This window comes from Gouania willdenowi, chromosome 5 (assembly GCF_900634775.1).
Source record: "Gouania willdenowi chromosome 5, fGouWil2.1, whole genome shotgun sequence".
NCBI lineage: Eukaryota > Metazoa > Chordata > Actinopteri > Blenniiformes > Gobiesocidae > Gouania > Gouania willdenowi.
Window position 1 is genome coordinate 7,754,366 of NC_041048.1, and position 20,988 is coordinate 7,775,353.

The window sequence follows — 20,988 nt, forward strand, 5'->3', positions numbered from 1 at the left end:
GTAATAAATATGTTTTTTTTTTACTCTTTATTATACTATAAAGACAAGATTGTACTTTATTACAGAGGGAATTCTGTCTATTTTTCCAGATGTGGCCTAAGCTTCCAGTGGGGGGTGCTTTTGTCTCATGTTTAGCCTGATCCGTGTTTAGTATTCGTCTAATTGCCTCATCAACCTCCTGCAGGGTGTTTGTCAGCTAGAGTGATTGTACAGAATAAGATTTAATCACGACCACTGCGATGACAATAACAGATCAGCAGTGTTTTCCTGATGAGACATCAGTAGCTGGGTTTCCATTACACTTGGAAATGCACAAAATCTAAATAGCGCAATAAAAACTTTTGATGGAAATACTCAAATATCCCTAAAACATTTTTACGCTTTCATTAGGAGGTTTTTCAGACGTTTCGATATTAAAATGTATCGCAAATGCCCAATGGAAACACTTCATCCGCAAACGCACGTCGCAGGACATTAAGTATCTGGTCACATGACCACTTCGCTCCGAGAAAACATGGCGCGGTACGTGTGGACAGAAGGAGACCAAGACATTTCTTAAACAACAAAGGAATGTGGAGTGTTATAAGGAAGTTCTGAGTGTCTGTCGTCCTGCAGCAAAGTCTAGTCAATTTACACCCCTGGATGAAATTTCACTAGAGTTACGCCTCCTGCTCTCAACCTTTTTAACCCATTTCAACCTATCATTAGGTTAATGCTTAGCTAATGCTAGAAAAATGCTAAGTTAATGTTATTGCTAGGTTAATGCCTAGCTAATGCTACAATAATGCTAAGTTAATGTTATTGCTCGGTTAATGCTTAGCTAATGCTAGAAAAATGCTAAGTTAATGTTATTGCTAGGTTAATGCCTAGCTAATGCTACAATAATGCTAAGTTATGTTATTGCTAGGTTAATGCCTAGCTAATGCTAGAATAATGCTAAGTTAATGTTATTGCTAGGTTAATGCCTAGCTAATGCTAGAATAATGCAAAGTTAATGTTTTTGCTAGGTTAATGCCTAGCTAATGCTAGAATAATGCTAAGTTAATGTTAATGCTTATCTACTGCTCGAATAATGCTAAGTTAATGTTAATGCTTAGCTACTGCTAGAATAATGCTAAGTTAATGTTATTGCTAGGTTAATGCCTAGCTAATGCTTGAATAATGCAAAGTTAATGTTATTGCTAGGTTAATGCCTAGCTAATGCTAGAATAATGCTAAGTTAATGTTATTGCTAGGTTAATACCTAGTTAATGCTAGAATAATGCTAAGTTAATGGTATTGCTAGGTTAATACCTAGTTAATGCTAGAATAATGCTAAGTTAATGGTATTGCTAGGTTACCGCTTAGCCACTGCTAGAATAATGCTGTTATTATTGCTAGGTTAATGCTTAGCTAATGCATAGCTAATGCTAGAATAATGCTAAGTTAATGTTGTTGCTAAGCTAATGCTAATACAAGGTCAATAGTAAACACAGCTAGTGTCTCATACGTGGGGGCTTCATGTCATCTTTGACCGTTTTCCTTTTTCAGAAGCTGTCTCCTTTACCCAAGCAGAGCCACGCTGCTTTCGTATCCACGCCGCACACTTCCCAGCCCTGTCAGGAAGAATCCAGCCCGTGTTCGGACATGTCCAGCTACGAGGAGCCACCCTCTCCCCTGTCGGCCGCCAGCTCGGGACCTGCAGCCCCGGCTCCAGCCTCGGCCCACGTACCCGTCCATCGACAGCCCAGCAGAGCGTCGGACCAGGAGGGCTGTACGGGCAGGGATTCGCCATCGCTGTGTCAGCGCTTTTTTCCCAACGACCCGGCCAACTGGAACGTGGAGGAAGTGTATGAGTTCATCCAGTCGCTGCCAGGTTAGCCCACCATGCATCTCACTTTATCTGTGTGTGTGTGTGTGTGTGTGTGTGTGTGTGTGTGTGTGTGTGTGTGTGTGTGTGTGTGTGTGTGTGTGTGTGTGTGTGTGTGTGTGTGTGTGTGTGTGTGTGTGTGTGTGTGTGTGTGTGTGCGTGCGTGCGTGCGTGCGTGCGTGCGAAATTCAGGATATATCAAGTTTTTAGGAGTTGCTGCTCTCACTAATTACATAATTTCACTTGTGTGTTTTACTTTGCTGAATGTGTTTTATTGTGGTGAATATGTTTTATTGTGCTGAATGTGTTCCTGTTGTGGCCGTAAAAAAAGAATTTCTGTCACTGTTTCAGGACAGACAATAAAGTCTAACTATCTATCTATCTATCTATCTATCTATCTATCTATCTATCTATCTATCTATCTATCTATCTATCTGTCTATCTGTCTATCTATCTGAACATCATGAAAAACACAGTTATATGGATTGCTGAGTCCTAACCCGGGCCTTTCTTGAAACATCCACTCTACAAATCTTACTCACACGTGCTGTCCTGTTGTGCAGCGGTTTGTTCGTAAATGTGCCTGTGTGGTATTTTGCATTAGCAATATTAACCCTAAATCATGTTTATGGTAAGACTTATTGCACGTGTCAAACTGGAGGCCCAGACCTGAGGCCAGATTTTGCTAAGCAGACAATGTGAATGCATGTAAAATGCATGTATGCATGAATGTAAAATGGGTAAATATCAGAATATTTAAAAGTCAACCTAAATCTGTACCCCTCGACCAACCGAACAAATTTCTTTTGCTTTATTATTATTTATTATTTATTATTAATACTATGTTGTTACTCTTCTGAAATATGTTATTTTTTTAAGTTTTGAAGAAGAATAGCCACAATTTGTGCCTTTTTTCAATTAAAGGTACATTTTTTTAGCCATTTTGTTGAAGTTTTGTTAGGATGGGAGAAAAGCCTGTAAGTGGAGAACAACAAAAAAAAAAACAAAGAACCATTTTATTTAACCTTTTTCAGTTTTTAGAGCACATGTGTCAAACTCAAGGCCTGGGCTCTAAATCCGGCCCTTTAAAGCTACCAATTCGGTCCGCAGGAGAAAGTAAAAATGACCGAGAAAACATGATTCACTGTGTGAATAAAACAATATTTGCAGGTGCTCACAGCTTGTATCTCATGATGTCAGTCATTTTTAACATTTTCCTGAAATTATTACATAACATTTTCCTTAATTAAACAGAAATTAGTCACAAAATCAATGCAACATAAAATGAAGACCCTGTTGGGACTGATTTCTGTCACTTATTGCTTGGATATTGTCGGTTTCTTACATATTTTGTATTTTACGTATACGTAGAAGTGTAAACTAGGACACAACAATGTTGAAATTACTTGTTTTTCTACATTAATCTGTGGCCCACTTGAGATTAAACTGTTCCGTGTTTGGCCTCTGAACTAAAATGAGTTTGACGCCCCTGCTTCATTGAGGTAAAGATGTCTAGATTAATAGCGTATATATTGCCATTTTGAGAAAAAATGTTGAGATATGAATTTTGGTTCTGCTCGTGTTTCAATAACTAACAGGTTGTTGCTGTGCTCTTCACGTGCAGGTTGTCAGGAAATAGCCGACGAGTTTCGCTCTCAGGAAATCGATGGACAGGCTCTGCTGCTGTTAAAGGAGGACCACCTGATGAGCACCATGAACATTAAGCTGGGACCTGCTCTCAAGATCTTTGCACGCATCAACATGCTCAAAGACTCCTAGCAGCAGCATGTCCATGCGTGAGTGTGTGTGTCTGTGTGTATGTGTGTGTGTGTGTGGCTCACTGCACTATGGCAACATCTTCTCTGCACTGCTGGATGGATCCCTTCACCACAGCGTCTCACTGCATCAAACCTCAACCAGCCAATCACATCAAGGCCTGGGACCATCATTGGTTTATCATATAAACTGACATCAGAGGATGTCACAAAAATGTCGCCTCCCTCTGAATACATTAGGGACTATATATCTGAAGAGAGGACACATTCCAGGTCCAAATCTGTGACATCAGGCTCCCCGGATAAAAGCATTATTTGTATATCTTAAGATAATTAAAAAAAATAATAATAAAACAACCTCTGACACACTTTACTTACATTTAAGTTTACAGTAATAAAGCACACTGTTAGCACATTTTAAACCAATTTGTCTATTTGGTTACAAAAATATTAAGTAGCAAGTATGGAAATGTGTAAAAAAAATGTATGAATAACAATTGAATTTCAGCATTAGCGCTCGGAATCAAAATCAGAAATCCTTTGATAATCCAAGGGGGGAAATTACTTATGTTAGAGTGGCTTCAAGTGCAAATTATTACAAAGGTGAAAACAAAAATATACATTAAATACATGATTTAAAAAGTAAACATATAGACCAAAACAATGATTATGTTCACTTAAGAACAAAGATTTAATCAGGGTTAAATAAATATGCGGGCAAATATGCAGGAAATTACAAACGTCTGCTGGCAAACTACTAAAAAGTGATTTATTGGAAGTGTCCTTTTATTTTTGGACTTATCGCAACTTTCAGCCAGTAAAGGCATTGGAGCAGCGGAGCTCCGCCCCTCTCAGAGATTGGATCGTAGTTTCCAAGTTACCCAGCTTTCAACTGTGGACATTTACAGTGATTCCTGATACATGTTGGTGTTACCAGCAATGGAAGATTCAACACAATGCGACTCCCCTTTAACCTGCCCACACTCATCATTCATTATCATTGCAGCTGTTGTATTTAGACCCAGCAGAATATTACCCGACGCAGCCTGGGAGCAGATCTTATGCAGGAGACATATCTTTTTAAAGCAAATTCTGACATTTTCTTCTAAACACATTAAACAGGCCATAAATGTATTCCTTAACACATGTACAAAGCCATTCAACCATTTCTAATTTAATTGTGGAGCGAGGCTTCAAAAACTGTATTTCCAATTTCTGTGTTCCAGATTTAATGGGCGGGTCAGAAATCAGGGACGCGTTACGTAATGTGACCCTCATTAGCATAAACCCGACCCTGCTGCTGAAGCACACCAAACTTTTGCGGCCTCCAGCGGGCGCAATTCAGCCCCTAGCCAAAAACAATCCACATATTCGGGCTCAGGGGAATAAAATGAGTCCGCTGGTTCCACATTATTCATGACATTAGTATGTTTATACACTGCAGTTTTGACTCTATCCGTGAGAGATGCACATATTCGGACTCGGGCGAAGCAGACCTTTCCGCTGATATCTTGTTTGGCTCGATCCAAGCACTTTTGGAAACACTATCGACGTTGGAGCCGCTTTCACATTGTTCTCTCACATAGACACAGTGACCCCCAATTTCCACTGGATGCAGCTCTGCTGCGTCACCAAAGCTGATAGGTTTCCACTTTAGTCTATGTGTTAATTTCCACGGGGTCCACTGCGCTGCGTCTGCTCCTTCCCAGCTTAGACAGTTTGGTGCCCTCCGCCAGATATACGCAGGGCTTCTATTTCTGGCAGGCACAGGAGCACAACGCATCAATCAGCACAGAGCAAATGAAGCTACACAGGAAATTAAGCACGTACTCCACAATAAAATATCCAGTTACTTTTCAAAATAAATCACTTAATATAATATTTCAAGTTACTACATCACCAAAACGTCATAATGTGTAAAAACAAAATCACATTCACTTTATTGTTTCCACTCATACTGTAAACTGCAGCAACTTTGATTTAGTTCATGTTTTACTGGTGCAGTTTTAGCTCTTCTCTGTTGAGCTGTTGCTATGACAAATCCAGAATCCAACCTTCTTGTTCTCCTTTGTTAGGAACACTGACCGGTTTATTGTTGCGTTTATAACACATACCTTTAAGTGCGTTCTCACGCGATTATATGAATATCGTGAGACAGCGGACAGCGGGGCAAAACCGGATCGGTGCCATGGCGCCCTTCCTATGCATGGGCGTGGTTCCAGCGCCTCTTACTAACACGCCCCCAGCATGTTTTTCCATGATTTCGAGACCTAATTTTATATACTTAACGATTTTTTTCATCTTTCAAATTTGGCTCAGTGGTCAAGGACACGTTTCTGTGGTGTGACAAACTCAACACAAATTTATTTGTGCTTTACACGGACTTTAATCCAGATGAAAACGGATGTGAACAACAGGTTTTCTAATGTGACCTGAGATGAACCAGGAGAGGAAAAATCAACACGAGGTGCTGCAGTAAAGTTTTGTAACGGGAAGGATGAGTGTTTTATACAAAAACAAGTCTGAAATTGTGGGGTTTTTTCCTGATTATTTGAACAAGTGAGTGAGTAAATGCAGAGGTGCATTCTATAATTTGCTCATTTTGATTCAGTTGATGCTCCTTCCACAGGAACACTTGGAATACAAAAGGTTGAATGCAGAGGAGAAGTTGAAGCAGTTTGTTTTTGTGACATTGATTTTCCCCTTCACGCCCGTTTTCTCACGGATTCAACCATCTTACGAACGACTTACAGTGTTTTTCTTTTTTTCTGTTCAGTGATCCACATTGACGTCTTGTCTCTGTTGCGTTAAGACTTTAAAGTAACCAGGGAACAATATGGGGTGCGTTCTTCATGCACGGCCATGGTTTCAGCACTTATCACCCCTTTGTCTTTGGTTGACTTTCATTTTTAATCACACACATTTTTCAGTGAGACCTCCAGAGTGCAAAGAGCCATATATGTGCAAAGCAGTTTATGTGAAGAAGAGTGTTCAACCGTCATATTGTTAAGTTATCCATTTTATTTTAATACGGAAGTTTCATAATGTTTTATATAATGAGATATGCAAATGTAAAAAAAAAACAAAACAATAATGATATTGTTAGCATTGGAGTTTTATGTCTATTTTTTTCTTAAAAAGAGGATTGTGTGTTGGTGTCTGAAGTGTGTTAAGTGTTTGTAGATGATACTTTGTATGTCAACAGTTTGTATTTATCAGCATTTTGCTAAAGTTACTTACAGGTATAAAGAATTTGCGATACAGTTCCGTCTCTGTGGGTTTTTATTGTGCATATGAACAGAAAAATGTTCTAAAAATTGCCATATGGTTAATTTGGTAAAACGCTACAAAACTTTTTGAATTTGTCCTGTTATTGCCATGATTTATTAAAAAATGTAAATAATTGTGTACCTTTTTGACACCCAAACACAATCAATATTGGTTTAAAATCTTTTTAGAATTGAAACCAAATTAATGTATTTACTTTGAAAGATAAAAAACTTTAAATATGAGCTTCTGTGCTATTGAGAATATGAATTCATTCATATGTTATTTTTAATAATACTTTTATCATATGTGGGCATGTTTTCATTAATAGATCAACAACCAAACATAGATCCTTACATATTATAAAACATAAAAAAATGAAAATATGAATAAACATACACAATATATTATTTATTTATACATTATCTTTAATGTATGTATATATAAGCTGTTTATATATTAATATAAACAGTACTTATGCAATTCACAAGAACAAGGTGTTTCAATCCCAGAAGATTCAGCTATTTTAGTTATATTATTTAGCTGTTAATGTATTACTCTGTAAATCAACTATATAAATGTGTTTTTTTATTTTTTATTTATTTTTTTTTAAAACACATTTTGTTGTATCCCTTATATCTTTGTGGGGGGAAAAGGCATTTTAACCTATATTATTTAAATTAAATTTTTTTTTTGTTTTATTTAACTGTTTTTAAGTTTATTTTAGTTTTATTTAACTGTATTTTCAGACCTGTTTTCTACTGTAACTGTGGGGCGGAAACCTCGCTCAACTGAACGTTCAGACACGCCCACTATTTTGGATTCGACGAAACCAAACTCGACTCAAACTAACTACACCACAATTTTCAACTTATCAAATAAGGCATGTTTTACTCCTGCTGCGTTTTAGAGTTCAGCAATTCTCAGAACTACCAGTTTGGGTGTATGAGGCTCTTCTGAATTCCTATAATATTTTAAAGTCCACTTTACCCCCTCACCCCCTCGTAATGATGAAAATGGTTGCGCCCAGGTTTGAACTGAAGGTGGGAGGATTTTTAAACAGACGCTTCCGGTTTTGTCTGTGTTTTAAATATTAGTAAAGAGGAAAAAAACTCAACACATAACGAACTCACCAGGTAAATAACCTCCAGATATACATATATTTTACTATTAGTCATGATAATAATTGTTCTTAATCTATTTTCAGATTATTATTATTATTTATTTATTTTTATTTTTTAAATAAACTGGATTTTCAGTACATTTTTATTAGCATTACGAAAATTCTTTGACATTGTATATTGACAATTTTGTCACCCTTTTGATTTGCTATAGTAACTTAATTTAATTGGTTCAAAGTATTTGATTTCAAATATAAATTTGGGGCAGCACAGTGCTGTATTTTGTTATTTTTTTTTGTGTTATTTATAGTTTTTCTTCAGGTACTCTACGTGCACGTTAAAGCCGGTACAGATATGAATAAATATGTCAAAAGTTGCTTGTCACATTTTTTTGAATCAGTTGGAATTGGTTTTACATAATTTCCCTTTTTTTCTACAATGTCTGCGTCAAACGTTACCACTGCATATAGTGCAATCTTATTGCAAAAGCTTTGCATGTTTTATTTTTTTGAGAAAAAAAGGAATAATAATTTTATTATTTTAGTTAATGCTAATATTTTGCTTAATTTGCTCTTTTATTAAAAAAAAGAAGAATGAAACATTATGTAATTAATTTCATTTTAAATTAAATGTATTTACCATGTATTATTTTCCCCTTTTTTATAACACTACATATTGTGCAATCTAATCTCTAATAACACCTTTACTGTTTTATAATTCTATTTTTTTTTTTTTCTTTACAAGAGCAAAAACGAAACATTATCTAATTTATTCTTTTTCTGTTTGTTTACGATGATTGAAAGGCACATGAAAATATTCAGCTTATCTGCTACATTTCTGCTGTATTGACAGCCTAAATCAATCTTGTAGATTGTCGTCAAAATGTCAAATGAGAAATCTGAGGCCAGCGATGATTCCCCGTCTGATTCTCCATCTTCTCCTGCAGGTATGATGAAGTTCATTTTTTCTGGAGTTTTCAGGGAACGCTAGTAATAAAATGTTACTAACCAAAGGTCTTTTTGATTGTGTGTGTGTGTGTGTTTTTTTTTTTTTACTATTTCATGCAGGGAGCCCACCCACTGCCTCATTATCCAGTCTGATGGAGCTGGAAAATTGTGTTTCCAACTTGAGCCTTGCTCATGAGATAATAGTAAACCAAGATTTCTGCTTCAAACCCAAGAGCAAAATCCCAGACAGGCGAGAAAACGACTTAATGAATTTTGGACAGTTAATAAACAGATGTTTACACATGTTTGGTTTTTCTTTCTCCAGTTTTTGGGACTGTCTTCAGGAGCAGCTCAGCAGTGATCCTCCAGATTATAGCCTCGCTGTGCTTCTGCTGCAGAAAGTCAAAGCAGTAAGTGTTGCTTTTAGGGGTGTCCCCATCCGATATTAGACTGAAAACGAATATCGGATTCAAATTTCCAGATTTTCCCATTTTTTATTTTTTTCAATTAATTTTTTATTTATTTTATTCAAATGTAGATATTATGTTGAAGGTTAACAATGTATGCAACCAATTGATTAATAATAAATGGGTCAGTTTTTCTCATGCCTACTGTTGTTGACATCACTTAATCAAACCTTTACTAACATTCCACGCTACAAAATAAGTCATCATTATTTTTTATTAAAGAAAAGAGAGAGGGGGAAAAAAAGTATGTATGATTCATGCTGATATGGGATCAATATCGATATCAGCCGATACGCAAGGCTGCAATATTGGACAGATGTACATTGACATGAGTGAAGAACATCATCTGTGATCAGAGAGTAAAATATGGGTAAAAAGTATAAACAGGCATTTAAACTTAAGTCTCAAACAGGCCTCACTAGGAGTAATAAAAATATAAATAAAAATGAAAGTAGGATTTTTTTGGGGAAAATATAGTAAACAATAAAATACAAATGCAACAAAAAGTTTTAGCCCAACCTTATTATTTATTATAAGACATTTTCAAATTAAAAGATTGCATTCTCACTTTGCTGCGGTAAAACTGGCATAAACGTACTTTTACTTCCAATTTTAATTAAACACACTACAGCACCGTATGGGTAACTCAAGCCTCTAAGGCAGACACATGCAACTAGTGCCGCAGGGGCCACAAGCGGCCCTCGGTCTAATTTTGTGCAGCCCCCAAAGTAAACACACAGAATGACCCAAAAAACACATAAAATAAAAATACACTAAATGACTCGAAAAAACCAACACAATGACAGGAAAATACACAAAATGAGAGCTAGATAAAATAGGAAAACAAAAATACATAACATGATGATATGTATACACAAAATTACTCCATAAACATCGTAGATGACTACAAATATCCTTTATTGATGATCAGATTGGTCATTATTCTGAATGCTGACATTGACATTGATAATGTGCATGCACTCGAATAGGACAATCACATTGTTATGGCCCCCACTCTGATAACATTTGCCCAAGACGAGGAAAAGGTTAAATAAAAGTTGTGTACATTTGGTGCAATGGTTCTTAGGTTTTTTAATTTTGTAGCCCCTCCCCCATCCCAGCAATAATTGGTCAAAAATGCACCTTTATTGAAAAAGGCACAAATTGTGACTATTCTTCTTCAAAAACATAATATATGCAAGTATATGCATAGCAATATTAATAGATAATGACATTTTCTCTTTTAAATATTCCAATTTTTATCCCATTTTTAATGCAGTTACATGCATTCACATTGTCTGCTTTGAAAAATCTGGCCTCTGGTCAAATAATATCAATAATGGCAACTTTTGTAAAAATGGATGAAATCTTGACGTTTCCATCAGATGCTTCTGTCACTGCTCCTGCCTGCTCAAGTCCGACTGAGGTCCCAGTTGGATGAGGGGCTTGATATGGAGCTCATCCAACAGGAAGTCAATCACGGTGCTCTGGACCTCCACAGGATCGCTGGGTTTGTCATCAGCACCATGGGGTCTCTGTGCGCTCCTGTGCGGGACCCCGAGGTCAAAGCTCTGCGTGTCCTCCAGCAGCCTGTGGAGCTTCTGAGGTCAGAGTCATTCATTGTTACCTACGTAGGACCTCCCATTCTGCTAGACTAGTTTTATTGTCACTACTGCATCAATGCTGACATATTTCACTATAGGAAACCAGGAAAATATACAACCTGCGGATTTGTTTTCAAGTTAACCGCTAATGAAAACAACAATTTCAGCCCAATATTTGATTATTTTTATTATTATTTTCTGCAACATATTTTTACCTATTTTCATCGCTTTTTCTCGCCATATTTTTTTGCGACTTTTAATGCGTTTTTGCGACATCACTTCTACTCCTGCCACTTCTCCATCAAATATCAATGCATTTTCTGCACATATTTTACACATTCATGACATAAACCCGTTCCACCACTTTTCTCACCTAATGTCGCATAAGTTAACCAATTATTGTCACTTTTAACCTCTTTTCACCATGTTTTTGCCATTTTTAACCACATTTGCAATTTCTCATGCTCATTATTTGCCAGTTTAAACTAATTATTCCTACTTTTTTAATTACATTACACCCCATTTTGCCAGTTTTGAGCCAATATTGACACTTTTAACACTTTTTTCCACTTTTTCTGCCCATTTTTTTGGCCACACTAATTATAAACTTTTCACCAATTTCTGTGGTTTTTAAAATCCCATTTCACCACCTTTACCACCCTTTGTGGTCACATTTAACTTATTTTATTTTTGATTACAACAGGGATTTACATCTTTAAGATGATTATATACTATGGCACAAATAATACTAAACTTCCTGGATAACAGTGGATATTATTCAGATCAATAAATGTGTTTATTACAGATTTATAGAACAATGGACCATCATTTTGCTGACTTTATGGATGGGCCCTATAAAGCTTTCCCCTTTATTCCCACATGTAGATGGTCCTGTCTCCACATGACTGTGTGTTTTTTTCTCTTCACTCAGGGAGACTTTCCGAGTCCTTGAGCTGATGAGGATCGATATGGCGAACTTCTCCCTGCAGACGCTCAGGCCTCACCTGCTGCCGCAGGCCGCACAGTACGAGAGGGCCAAGTTCCAGCAGATCCTGGAGAAGTATCCAGGTAGGGAGGAAGGAATTCCTCATCACGTGCTTCCCTGCAGAGGCTGGATAAAGGCCACTACTCCACTATTACTATTACTTTTGATTGATTATTTAACACTTAGATTTAACCATTGAAATATTTTTGTGAGAACATTTTTTTCACAAATATTGCTGTAAATCTGATCAAAAGAAGCATAAAAACAATTCACATACGTTTTTTAAACTTGGTTTTTTGCTAAATGTTGCAAAAAATTGCTGTTTATTTTAGCATATGCAACTTTACAATCGCCGCCCCATAAAGAGTGGGACTAAGATCAATAAAGTACATTACTTCATACTTAATCATATATGTATTCAGCAACTTTTTGGAACATTTAACAAAAAAACACATTTAAAAAACGTATGTGAATTGTTTTTATGTTATTTTTGACCCGATTTAAAGTCATATTTGTGATGTTTTTTTTTCTCGTAAAAATATTTCAGTGTTAAATCTAAATGTTTCTCTGTTACTTTCGACCAGATTTACAGCAATATTTGTGTCATTTTAGATATTTACATTTCTCATTTAGATTTAATGTTTAGATTTGAATTTAAAATTTAACATTAAGATTTAGAGTTAGATATTTCTATGTTACCTTTGACCAGATTTAAATCTAAATGCATGCTAAATAAAGCTATTTGATTAAAGTGATCCTGACTGAAATCTAATGTATTTACATTTTAATGTTTCTCATTAGATTCCCTTGATCATACCACCGCCTGGCTCCAAGCAGCGGCGTCAGAGGAGATGTCAGCACGCGGAAATCCTCCACATCCTGGTCCTTTCAGTGTCCTAAACAGGGCCTACATCCGTCTGCTCTACTGGGACCCCCACAACCACAAATACCCAGAGGTCAGCACTAGCAGCAAAATGATCCAATGACGTTACACTGCACGTGTCCTCAGGCTGAACCATGTTTAACTGAGCACGGAGGGAACATGCAGGATCCCCGTAGGATCCTTGTCATCCTGCTGCACATTGAAACGTCATGACAACACATTAAGGCTTGTAAAACAGCAGCTCTAGACCTTCATCAGATATGATGAAAACATGTCTGTCACATATTCTCAGAGTGTTCAGTCATCAGGATCAATTGTTGGCTGATTGACTGCTAGCATATTATATTTTCAATTACTTTATCAGTTATTTTATTATATTCATATATTTTTAATTATACACTGCATTTCTTGCCAAAAGTCTTCACTCACCAATTCAAAAGAAATGACAAAGCATGGTGAGCGAATGCATGACGACAGTGGTTAAATGACGCACCTGGAAACGTCTAGAGATGGGAAACTTTTATCACAGTGAGGCCACAAAAAATGTGCTTGTCTGATCTGACATTATAAATATTCATATCAGCATTTAGAATAATGACCAATCTGAGCATGAATTTGGGTAAAAACAAAGGGTTTGTGTCTATTTTTGTTGTCATTTGTTGTGTTTTTGCATTCAGTTTGTGTATATTTGCTGTAACTTTGTACATTTTTCTGTAATTTTACATGTTTTCAGAATTATTTTATTTTGTGTATTTTTGTTGTTTTGTGTTTATTTTTCTGTCATTTGATATTCATTGTCATGTTTGTGTTTTTTTGTTGTCATCTTGTATATATTTTGCTGTTATTTTTGTGTAATTAGTTGTTGTCTTGTATATATTTCTGTGTGTTAAGTAATTTAGTGTATTTAAATTGTTAAATTTTTTTACTTTTGTTTATTATTGTTGTCCATTTGTGTATTTTGTATATTTTTGCTGTTGGTTTGCATGTTTTTGCATCATTTAATGCGTTTTTAGAGCAATTTTGTGTTTTTACTTTGGGGCCGCACAAAAATACACCAAGTGCCACATGTGGCCCCGGGCCGACAGTTGCCCATTACTGCCTTATAATATGTCAGTAGTAAAAACTCAAAGCTTTACTAGTAACTCAAAATTGTCTCCTGGTAGATAATTTGGCGTTACTGGTAAGGTGGACTTGCACAGTGTAGTGTGCCAAAAAGTGTGCCTTTACTATTAAAACTAAATGTTTATTTACGAGTACTACCAGTACACTCAAAACCTCACTACGAGTACTAGTAAAGCCAAAAGATTCACTAGTAGCACTATTGGACCTGTTGCAAATGAAGTAGGAGGGATTATACACAAATCTAGCTCCCTGATTGGTTGTAATATTTTCGAGAGCCAATGGCAAGCATTCGTTTGCATTTTCCCGGCCTCTTATTAGCACATATTAGAGTTTAACTATGGTTGATATCCAGCAAATTAATATGTAAAGGTTTCATTTATTCAGACAACTTTTTTCAGGAAATTGACTTTGATCTTCTGACTAGTTTTGACTGTCAACTGTCAGTCTTCCTCAGAGACATCTGCTGATTTCTTTTATGTGTCCTGATGGGTTGTTTTCACACCCAGAAAAAAACAAAAACATTTAAGCGATCGGCATACCCCTCTGAGGAAGACTGACAGTTGACAGTCGAAACATGTCAGGAGATCAAAGTCATTTTCTTGAAAACAGTTGTCTGGATAAATAAAATCTTAACATCACTGATATGAAACGTATGGTTTCTATACCACAGAGTGTGTTGATGGACCGAGCTCGTCTGGACTCTTTGGCCCAGCGGATCCAAACGCTGGTCCTGGAGACGTCGGTGCTGCTGCTGACCAGCACTCATTGTGGGGGCGCCCTCCCCCCCCTGCAGGGATTTGTAGGTAAACTCAAGCAGTCCGTCACTGCCCTGCTGGAGGACAGTCAGTCCAGGTAAGATGAAAGATCTGGTGACGCATGTTGGGGCTGTCATGGTAAACAGGTATGAGAGGAAGTACCATGGTTGTGACAGGAGGCGACTGGCCTGTCAGAGCGGATCCTGGTAACCTCATTCTTTCTGTTCGAGAGCTGCTGTGCTGGGATTAGTGGACAAATGTGGAACAGCATCAGCATGTCATGTGTGCAATGCTCAGGTCAGGGTGGACACACGGATTAGGGTGGACACACACCCTGCTTCCAGATAAACTGTAGCTCAGTCTGTTTCTGCGATTGACGTTATTTAAAGGGATCCTCCAAGGTTCTCAACCTTTTTTGGCCCAAGAACCCCCTTTGTCTGACTACAACACTTTGCTTAGAAAACGATTTCAAAACCACTATAAAGCATAATGATGGAATGAACGAGTGATAGCACACATTTAAAAAAAATCTCATTTTGTAAATGAGTGGAAAGAAAAAAGTATTTAGTGCAGTGGTTCCCAGCCTTTTTTATTATGGTGACCCCATTTTGATATCAAGAATTTTTGGTGACCCCTAGAATTTAGTTTTTGATCATGTTTGAGTTTGATTCACAAAGTGAAAGATAGATATGATAAAACTTTATTGATCCCCCAATGGGGGAAATTTAGCTGATGCAGCAGCTAAAATAAAAGCAGGGAAACAGGAAATATAACAGCATCAAACAATAATTAAATAAAGGAATAAAAACTACAATAGAATTAAATAATACAAGACATAAGCACGATGTACACTTTCACTTGTTTCCAAACTGGGGTACGTGGACACGTGGTACTTAGACACCTCCCACTACACAGAAACACTTGTTTTTTTTTACATGCACACGTTTTTTTCTTATCATTAATTTGTGGCACAACCCTTTAAAATACACCAAAAGGCGAAGTTCAAATTCTAAAACAAGCAAAACATCAGAAATAGATGAATAAAAAGGCCTAAATTCACGGTTAATGTTGGACGAGACACAGGAAAGAGTTTAGCCGAGCTTGCAGACACAAATAAATAATGTGTAACATGAGCTCAGGGGTACTTGCTATAAGATATGAAGACTAAGGGGTACATGGGGCAATAAAGTTTGGGAAACACTGATCTAAATAATCAGGAAATGTTAAAGATGTCGACGTAAACCTCTTTTGTTTCCCGAAAGAGAAAAACCTGAACAGAATCTGCAACCGCAGGCGCCGACAGTTCCAACTGTGCGGTTATGTAGTAGACAATGAAGCAGAGAAGAAGAGCTCTCCTATGGGACCTTTACTCCTCCTTAAACAGTGTGTGGCTGAGTAATCCCAGACTGTTGAAGACACAAACCCTGAGGACAGAAGTCTTTTTTGGTGGGAGTCCTTCAACAGTCTGTGATTTACTAGTGTCATATTTTGGCTTCTTACTGAGCACCTGGTAGAGAATAGATGGATTTAGCTCAGCTCAGCTCAGCTCAGCTCACACCCAGTAAATCCACTTGGTAAACTGGTCTAATGCTGGTATTTGTTGATGCAGTGAATCTGAGCTGAAGGAAGCCCTGGTTGGACTGGCAGAGACTGTGTTGCAGCAGCTCAATGAAGCGTTGAGCGCTAACAGAGGAGCGACGCTACCACAGGAGACACAGAATCTTCTTCGGGGTCAAATATCCGACCTGTGGATGAAGAACAACGCGGTTCGCATACTCGTTGGTGAGTCATGAGCCCGTGGAGAAGAAGTTATACTTATTCCAAGGCGGGGAAATGAACAATCATTCACCAGTAAAATAACACTAATAATGCGTACTATTTTATTATTGGTATTATTATGATGATTCAGATTTTTTATTTTATTTTATTAGTTAAGTTAAATGTTGATCCAGTCAATACAATAAAAACTAAAAAAATAATGTACATAAATTATTTATCATTTATTTTTTTTCTAATTATTATTATTATTATTATTATTATTATTATTATTATTATTATTATTATTATTATTATTATTATTATTATCACATAGGAAACTAAAATTTGGTTCAGTAATACAGGACAGCTCCACCTACTCTCTCAGAAAATACACACCTCACTAAATTGTCCATATCTCAAAAAGTGTTAATCTGATCAAACTACAAATACACAGTGAGCCTATTGAATTATTAAAGAACAATTGGTGAAAATGTCATTACATTCATTACACCGAAACATGGTCCATTTGTTGAAATGACCCTTATGAAATGATTTATTATTCTTATTATTGTAACATTAGATGTATCTTTAAGGTTTTCATTTCATTCATTTTCCTTTTTACCGTCTCATGGCGCGTTCACACCAAACGTGTCGAAAGCATCAAAAGCGTCAGGTTTGCTTACACAATATATGGTGGACGCGCTTCTAGAAGCGTCGAGAGCTGCGCATCCCACGCCTCCTGTGCGGCACGTTTTGCAGCTTTACAGTGTCCGCCGTGCGTTTTGAGATTTCAAGCTTTTGACGTCCGGCGCCTCCAACGCGGCCGACGCTAGAGTTGGGGTTATTAAACTTTCGGGGCATATCGCGGCACATCGACCAATCAGGAGCTTTTTTCACCATGACAAATTCAGAATAATGAAAAAAAAAAACACTAACTGTAGACAGATGGACAGGCTCTTCTGCTGGCATAGAGCACCTGTAGTTGGTGTCCTGGTAGGAGATGTGAGCACTGATGTGGGTCAGCAGGTCGTCAAACTGGGAACGGGAGAGACGGAAGTAGCGCTGAAAGCGACTCTTGTCCGAGCGCAGCTCTGGTGGATCCAGAAACGGCGCAAATAATGCCAAGGTGGTCTTTAAATAATGTAGAGTCGATGAACGGGGGTGGGAGGCGGCGTGTTCAGCGAGGAACTACAAACTTTATTCTCCATTCAAACACTTCTCTATAGCCCTCTGACATCACACCAAAATACATCCGACCTGAAACACAGCCTTATATATAATATATAAGAATAATGTTCTCCACCACTTCACAGTCACTGGGTGAATTTTGAACGTAACTGATCGCCACAATATCATCCATTGTATGAACACTACTGGCAACAGAGAAGCCCCTCCCCAAAACGTGCTCAACGCGCTTTCTTCCCAACTTGTTTGGACGCGCGTTCAGAGCGTCTTCAACGCCCTGTGACAAGCGTCTGATTCAATGAGCACAAGTGTCCAACGAGGGGCGTGAGGCATGAATTTGATGCCCGAAACGCGTTTAGTGTGAACGCGCCTTTAGGCTAGTAACAAGATTGTGTTATTTTGCATTACATTGATTGATTGTAGTTAAACATATATTTAGAAGGGTACTGGTTTTTAGGTACACTTTCCCTTTAAGATTTTAGTGGTAACAGCTAGCCGAGTTATAAGCAGACAACTATGGCAAAAATACTTCACATTTACAGTCCTAGTTGAGTTGTTAATGTTAGAGAGGTTGTAATATGTGGCTAAGTGTGTGATTTTCAATCTGCTCATGAGTGGCTTTGTGGCTCCAACACAGGAGAGAGAGTGCAGGGCTTCCTGTGGGCCACGCTGCAGGGCGGCTCCACTAAAAGCCATCCAGAGCTGCCTGCTGCCCTCAGGCTGATGAGCTCTGAACTCACAGAGCTGGGGACGGCCTTCGGGCGCATCGTCCAGTTCAACCAGACCGTCTACGGTCCCTTCTACCAGCCCATCCTACGGAAGCTGCTGTTTTCACCAGGACACGCTGCTAATGCAGAGGGTTCACGCTGAGCGTAGGGAGGCGTAATAAACACGTCATTAAATGAAGCAGAAAACACTGCTTGGGTCACATGTGTCAAACTTCATTTGGCTCGCAGACGAAAGTCAAAATGACCAAAGAAATCCATGCGTAAAATACCAAAATATAATCAGTTGTGGCTTTCTTAGTCCCTCTGAATTCACAAATGTAATGAAACGCTACAAAATTTGCAGGGGTCTCCATTTTTCTTTGCCTGTATCACACGACTAACGTCATATTTAATCACGCATGATGGAAAGAGCTTTTCCAGTCTCACAGACAGTTCCACAAAATCCCCCTAAATTACACAAAATGAGTCTGTCATGTAGTCCCAAAATGTCTGTCATTTATTGCTTGGATATTAACGGTGCAATACACACTCTACATGTCATTTCTACACAGAAGTGGAAGCTAGAGCGTAAAATGTTTAAATTTCTCCTTTTTTTTTTTTTTGTCCCAATGCCTAAAATCTGCGACCCCCTTTGGATCAATCTGCTCCATGTTTGGCCCCTGAACTAAAATGACTCGGACACCCCTGGTTTAGTTGATCATAATTCTGAGGAAGCAAAGAGAGCTGAGGATTGCAGACTCAGCAAGTCGGCGGAAATAAGAAACTATTGCAGAATCCACATACAGTACGAGGGGTTTTTTCCCCTTTTAAACATTGTCACTTTAAAATAGTCCTTGTTTGCCCAACTTGGCCACACCTTAACAGGCGATCGTGACAAAATGTAATTAGAAGAAAAAAAAATGAAATTGGCTACTCCTTTTCAAATCTCATTAAAATCTCTTGAGATAAAATTTGTATTCACATTTTTTAGACCAGTAATCATAGTTATTTATCGATAAAGTGCAAAGAAAAAAACTTTTTCTATTTTTCATGCTCATGGTTTAGCGAGGCCGCGCCGTCGTGATGACATGTCCCTCTCGGGGGCGTGCCCCCTGGTTTGGGAACCACTGACAGAACCTTTTGATCACACTGTGTTTTTTTTTGTCTTTTAAAAAATCTTTCTGTTGTAAATATTGTGTTATAGCAGCAGATGATAACATGCATCCATCTTAAGATCTGAAGAAGTTTAGCAGTGTTTCAAACTCAGAGCAGACAGGAAGTGCAACACTTTAAGGCTGAGTTTCATTAATGGAGTTTAGTTTTAATTAATGAAGTTTAGTTTTAATTAATGAAGTTTAGTTTTAACTGCCGTGCGTCCTAGGCTAGAAATTAAAAAAAAAAATTGCCTTGATTATGGGCGGGGCTCTTGGAGCAGACAAGATGAGCCCAGTCTATTCTATAAAATCTCCAAAGAACTATGTATGATATGCTAATTATGTACTCAAAATACTCCAAATTGAAATAATTTGACTAAAATATTGTACTAAATATGTTTGTTTTCAGCAAAAAAAAAGTTTTGGGGTTTAGTTACTCTTTAAGATCAACTAAACCCAACTTTATTCTACCGTAGGACGCCAACCCCCAACACACAACCTCAATATTAAGAACTGGTAGTAATTGGTTGGATGCGCATAAACATCTACAAAAGATCATCAGCAGATTTCCTTCAGAAACTGTGTTGGAAACATTTCAAAATTATCAAGTTTTCCCAAAATTACATTGATTTGATTTAGAGTTAGTTAGTTAAAAAAGATAAAAAAGCTAGAAACACCTTTATTTTTGAAGGCATTCTTAGTTAAAAGTGTTGTTTTCACACCTCTCCAAAAACCTTTTCACAGTGCTCTGTGTGTCAGATGCTAAATATGAGACATGGAAGCTGAATTATTCATTGTTCTGCAGCTTTTTCAGCATCAACTCCTTTTCAAGAAGAAAAAAATGTAGAAGTTAAAAAAGAAACCACAGCAGGGAGTGAATCCTGAACAATAATTCTATTATAAAATTCTTTTGAGGAACTTTGAACGCCTCGATTAAAATGTGTAGAAGGAAAGAAGTGTTTTCATGAGGAAATTCAAAGTCACATTTAAAGCAGGAGGTGAAAAACTATACAAACACTTTGTAAATAGTGGTGGAAAATATATAATGTTTGGTAATATTCTGTTCTTTTCACTTTAAACCAAATGAATGTCCATTGTTTCATAAAATGATGTGGTTGTGGTGTCGCATTAAACCTGATTTTAATGTAAATATTAGTGTCCAGTGGTTTTTTTTACATTTAATACTCATCTTGAAGACACAGCTGGTGTTAAAGATCAATATTCTCAATAGATAATAAATTAGAAAAAAAAAAAAAGGTACATTTTATTACTGTTAAAATTATACCATGAAGTTTACAGGCATTATGTGTCGAGTGCAAATAATATGGAGTAAAATCAGGTGTCATTATTTTAAAATATATTTTTTGTAAATGTTTTTTGTTTTTTTAATACGTTTTTATTTAAAGAAT

At 37.2% G+C, this 20,988-nt stretch overlaps 2 protein-coding genes across 7 annotated transcripts in view; both read left to right on the forward strand.

Annotated features, from left to right (window-relative positions):
• Positions 1-4,180, forward strand: part of phc2b (polyhomeotic homolog 2b (Drosophila)) — a 46,259-nt gene extending 42,079 nt beyond the window's left edge. The window contains exons 14-15 of the mRNA XM_028446633.1: positions 1,531-1,855; positions 3,474-4,180. Of these exons, the coding sequence (XP_028302434.1) occupies positions 1,531-1,855; positions 3,474-3,628 (480 nt within the window). The 3' untranslated portion in view covers positions 3,629-4,180. The remainder of the gene's footprint in view (positions 1-1,530; positions 1,856-3,473) is intronic.
• Positions 3,517-20,589, forward strand: LOC114463233 (T-complex protein 11-like protein 1). 6 transcript variants are annotated; one of them, XM_028446638.1, is made up of 10 exons: positions 7,964-8,027; positions 8,883-8,958; positions 9,080-9,209; positions 9,285-9,369; positions 10,812-11,032; positions 11,962-12,098; positions 12,817-12,971; positions 14,691-14,872; positions 16,385-16,557; positions 18,356-20,589. In XM_028446638.1, the coding sequence occupies exons 2-10, from the start codon at positions 8,895-8,897 to the stop codon at positions 18,586-18,588; spliced, it is 1,380 nt and encodes a 459-aa protein (XP_028302439.1). In that variant the 5' UTR covers positions 7,964-8,027; positions 8,883-8,894; the 3' UTR covers positions 18,589-20,589. The 6 variants fall into 6 exon arrangements, with proteins under 6 accessions (XP_028302437.1, XP_028302439.1, XP_028302440.1 ...); XM_028446639.1 differs by having other exon boundaries at positions 10,812-10,936; XM_028446636.1 differs by lacking the exon at positions 7,964-8,027 and adding an exon at positions 3,517-3,645 and having other exon boundaries at positions 9,080-9,369.
• Positions 20,590-20,988: the final 399 nt, after the last annotated feature.

Coding starts and splice junctions, on each gene's coding strand:
- LOC114463233 (XM_028446636.1), top strand. CDS start 8,895: ATGTCAAATGAGAAATCTGAGGCCAGCGATGATTCCCCGTCTGATTCT. Junction 11,033..11,961: donor CAGCCTGTGGAGCTTCTGAG/GTCAGAGTCATT, acceptor CTCTTCACTCAG/GGAGACTTTCCGAGTCCTTG. Junction 16,558..18,355: donor CGCGGTTCGCATACTCGTTG/GTGAGTCATGAG, acceptor GCTCCAACACAG/GAGAGAGAGTGCAGGGCTTC.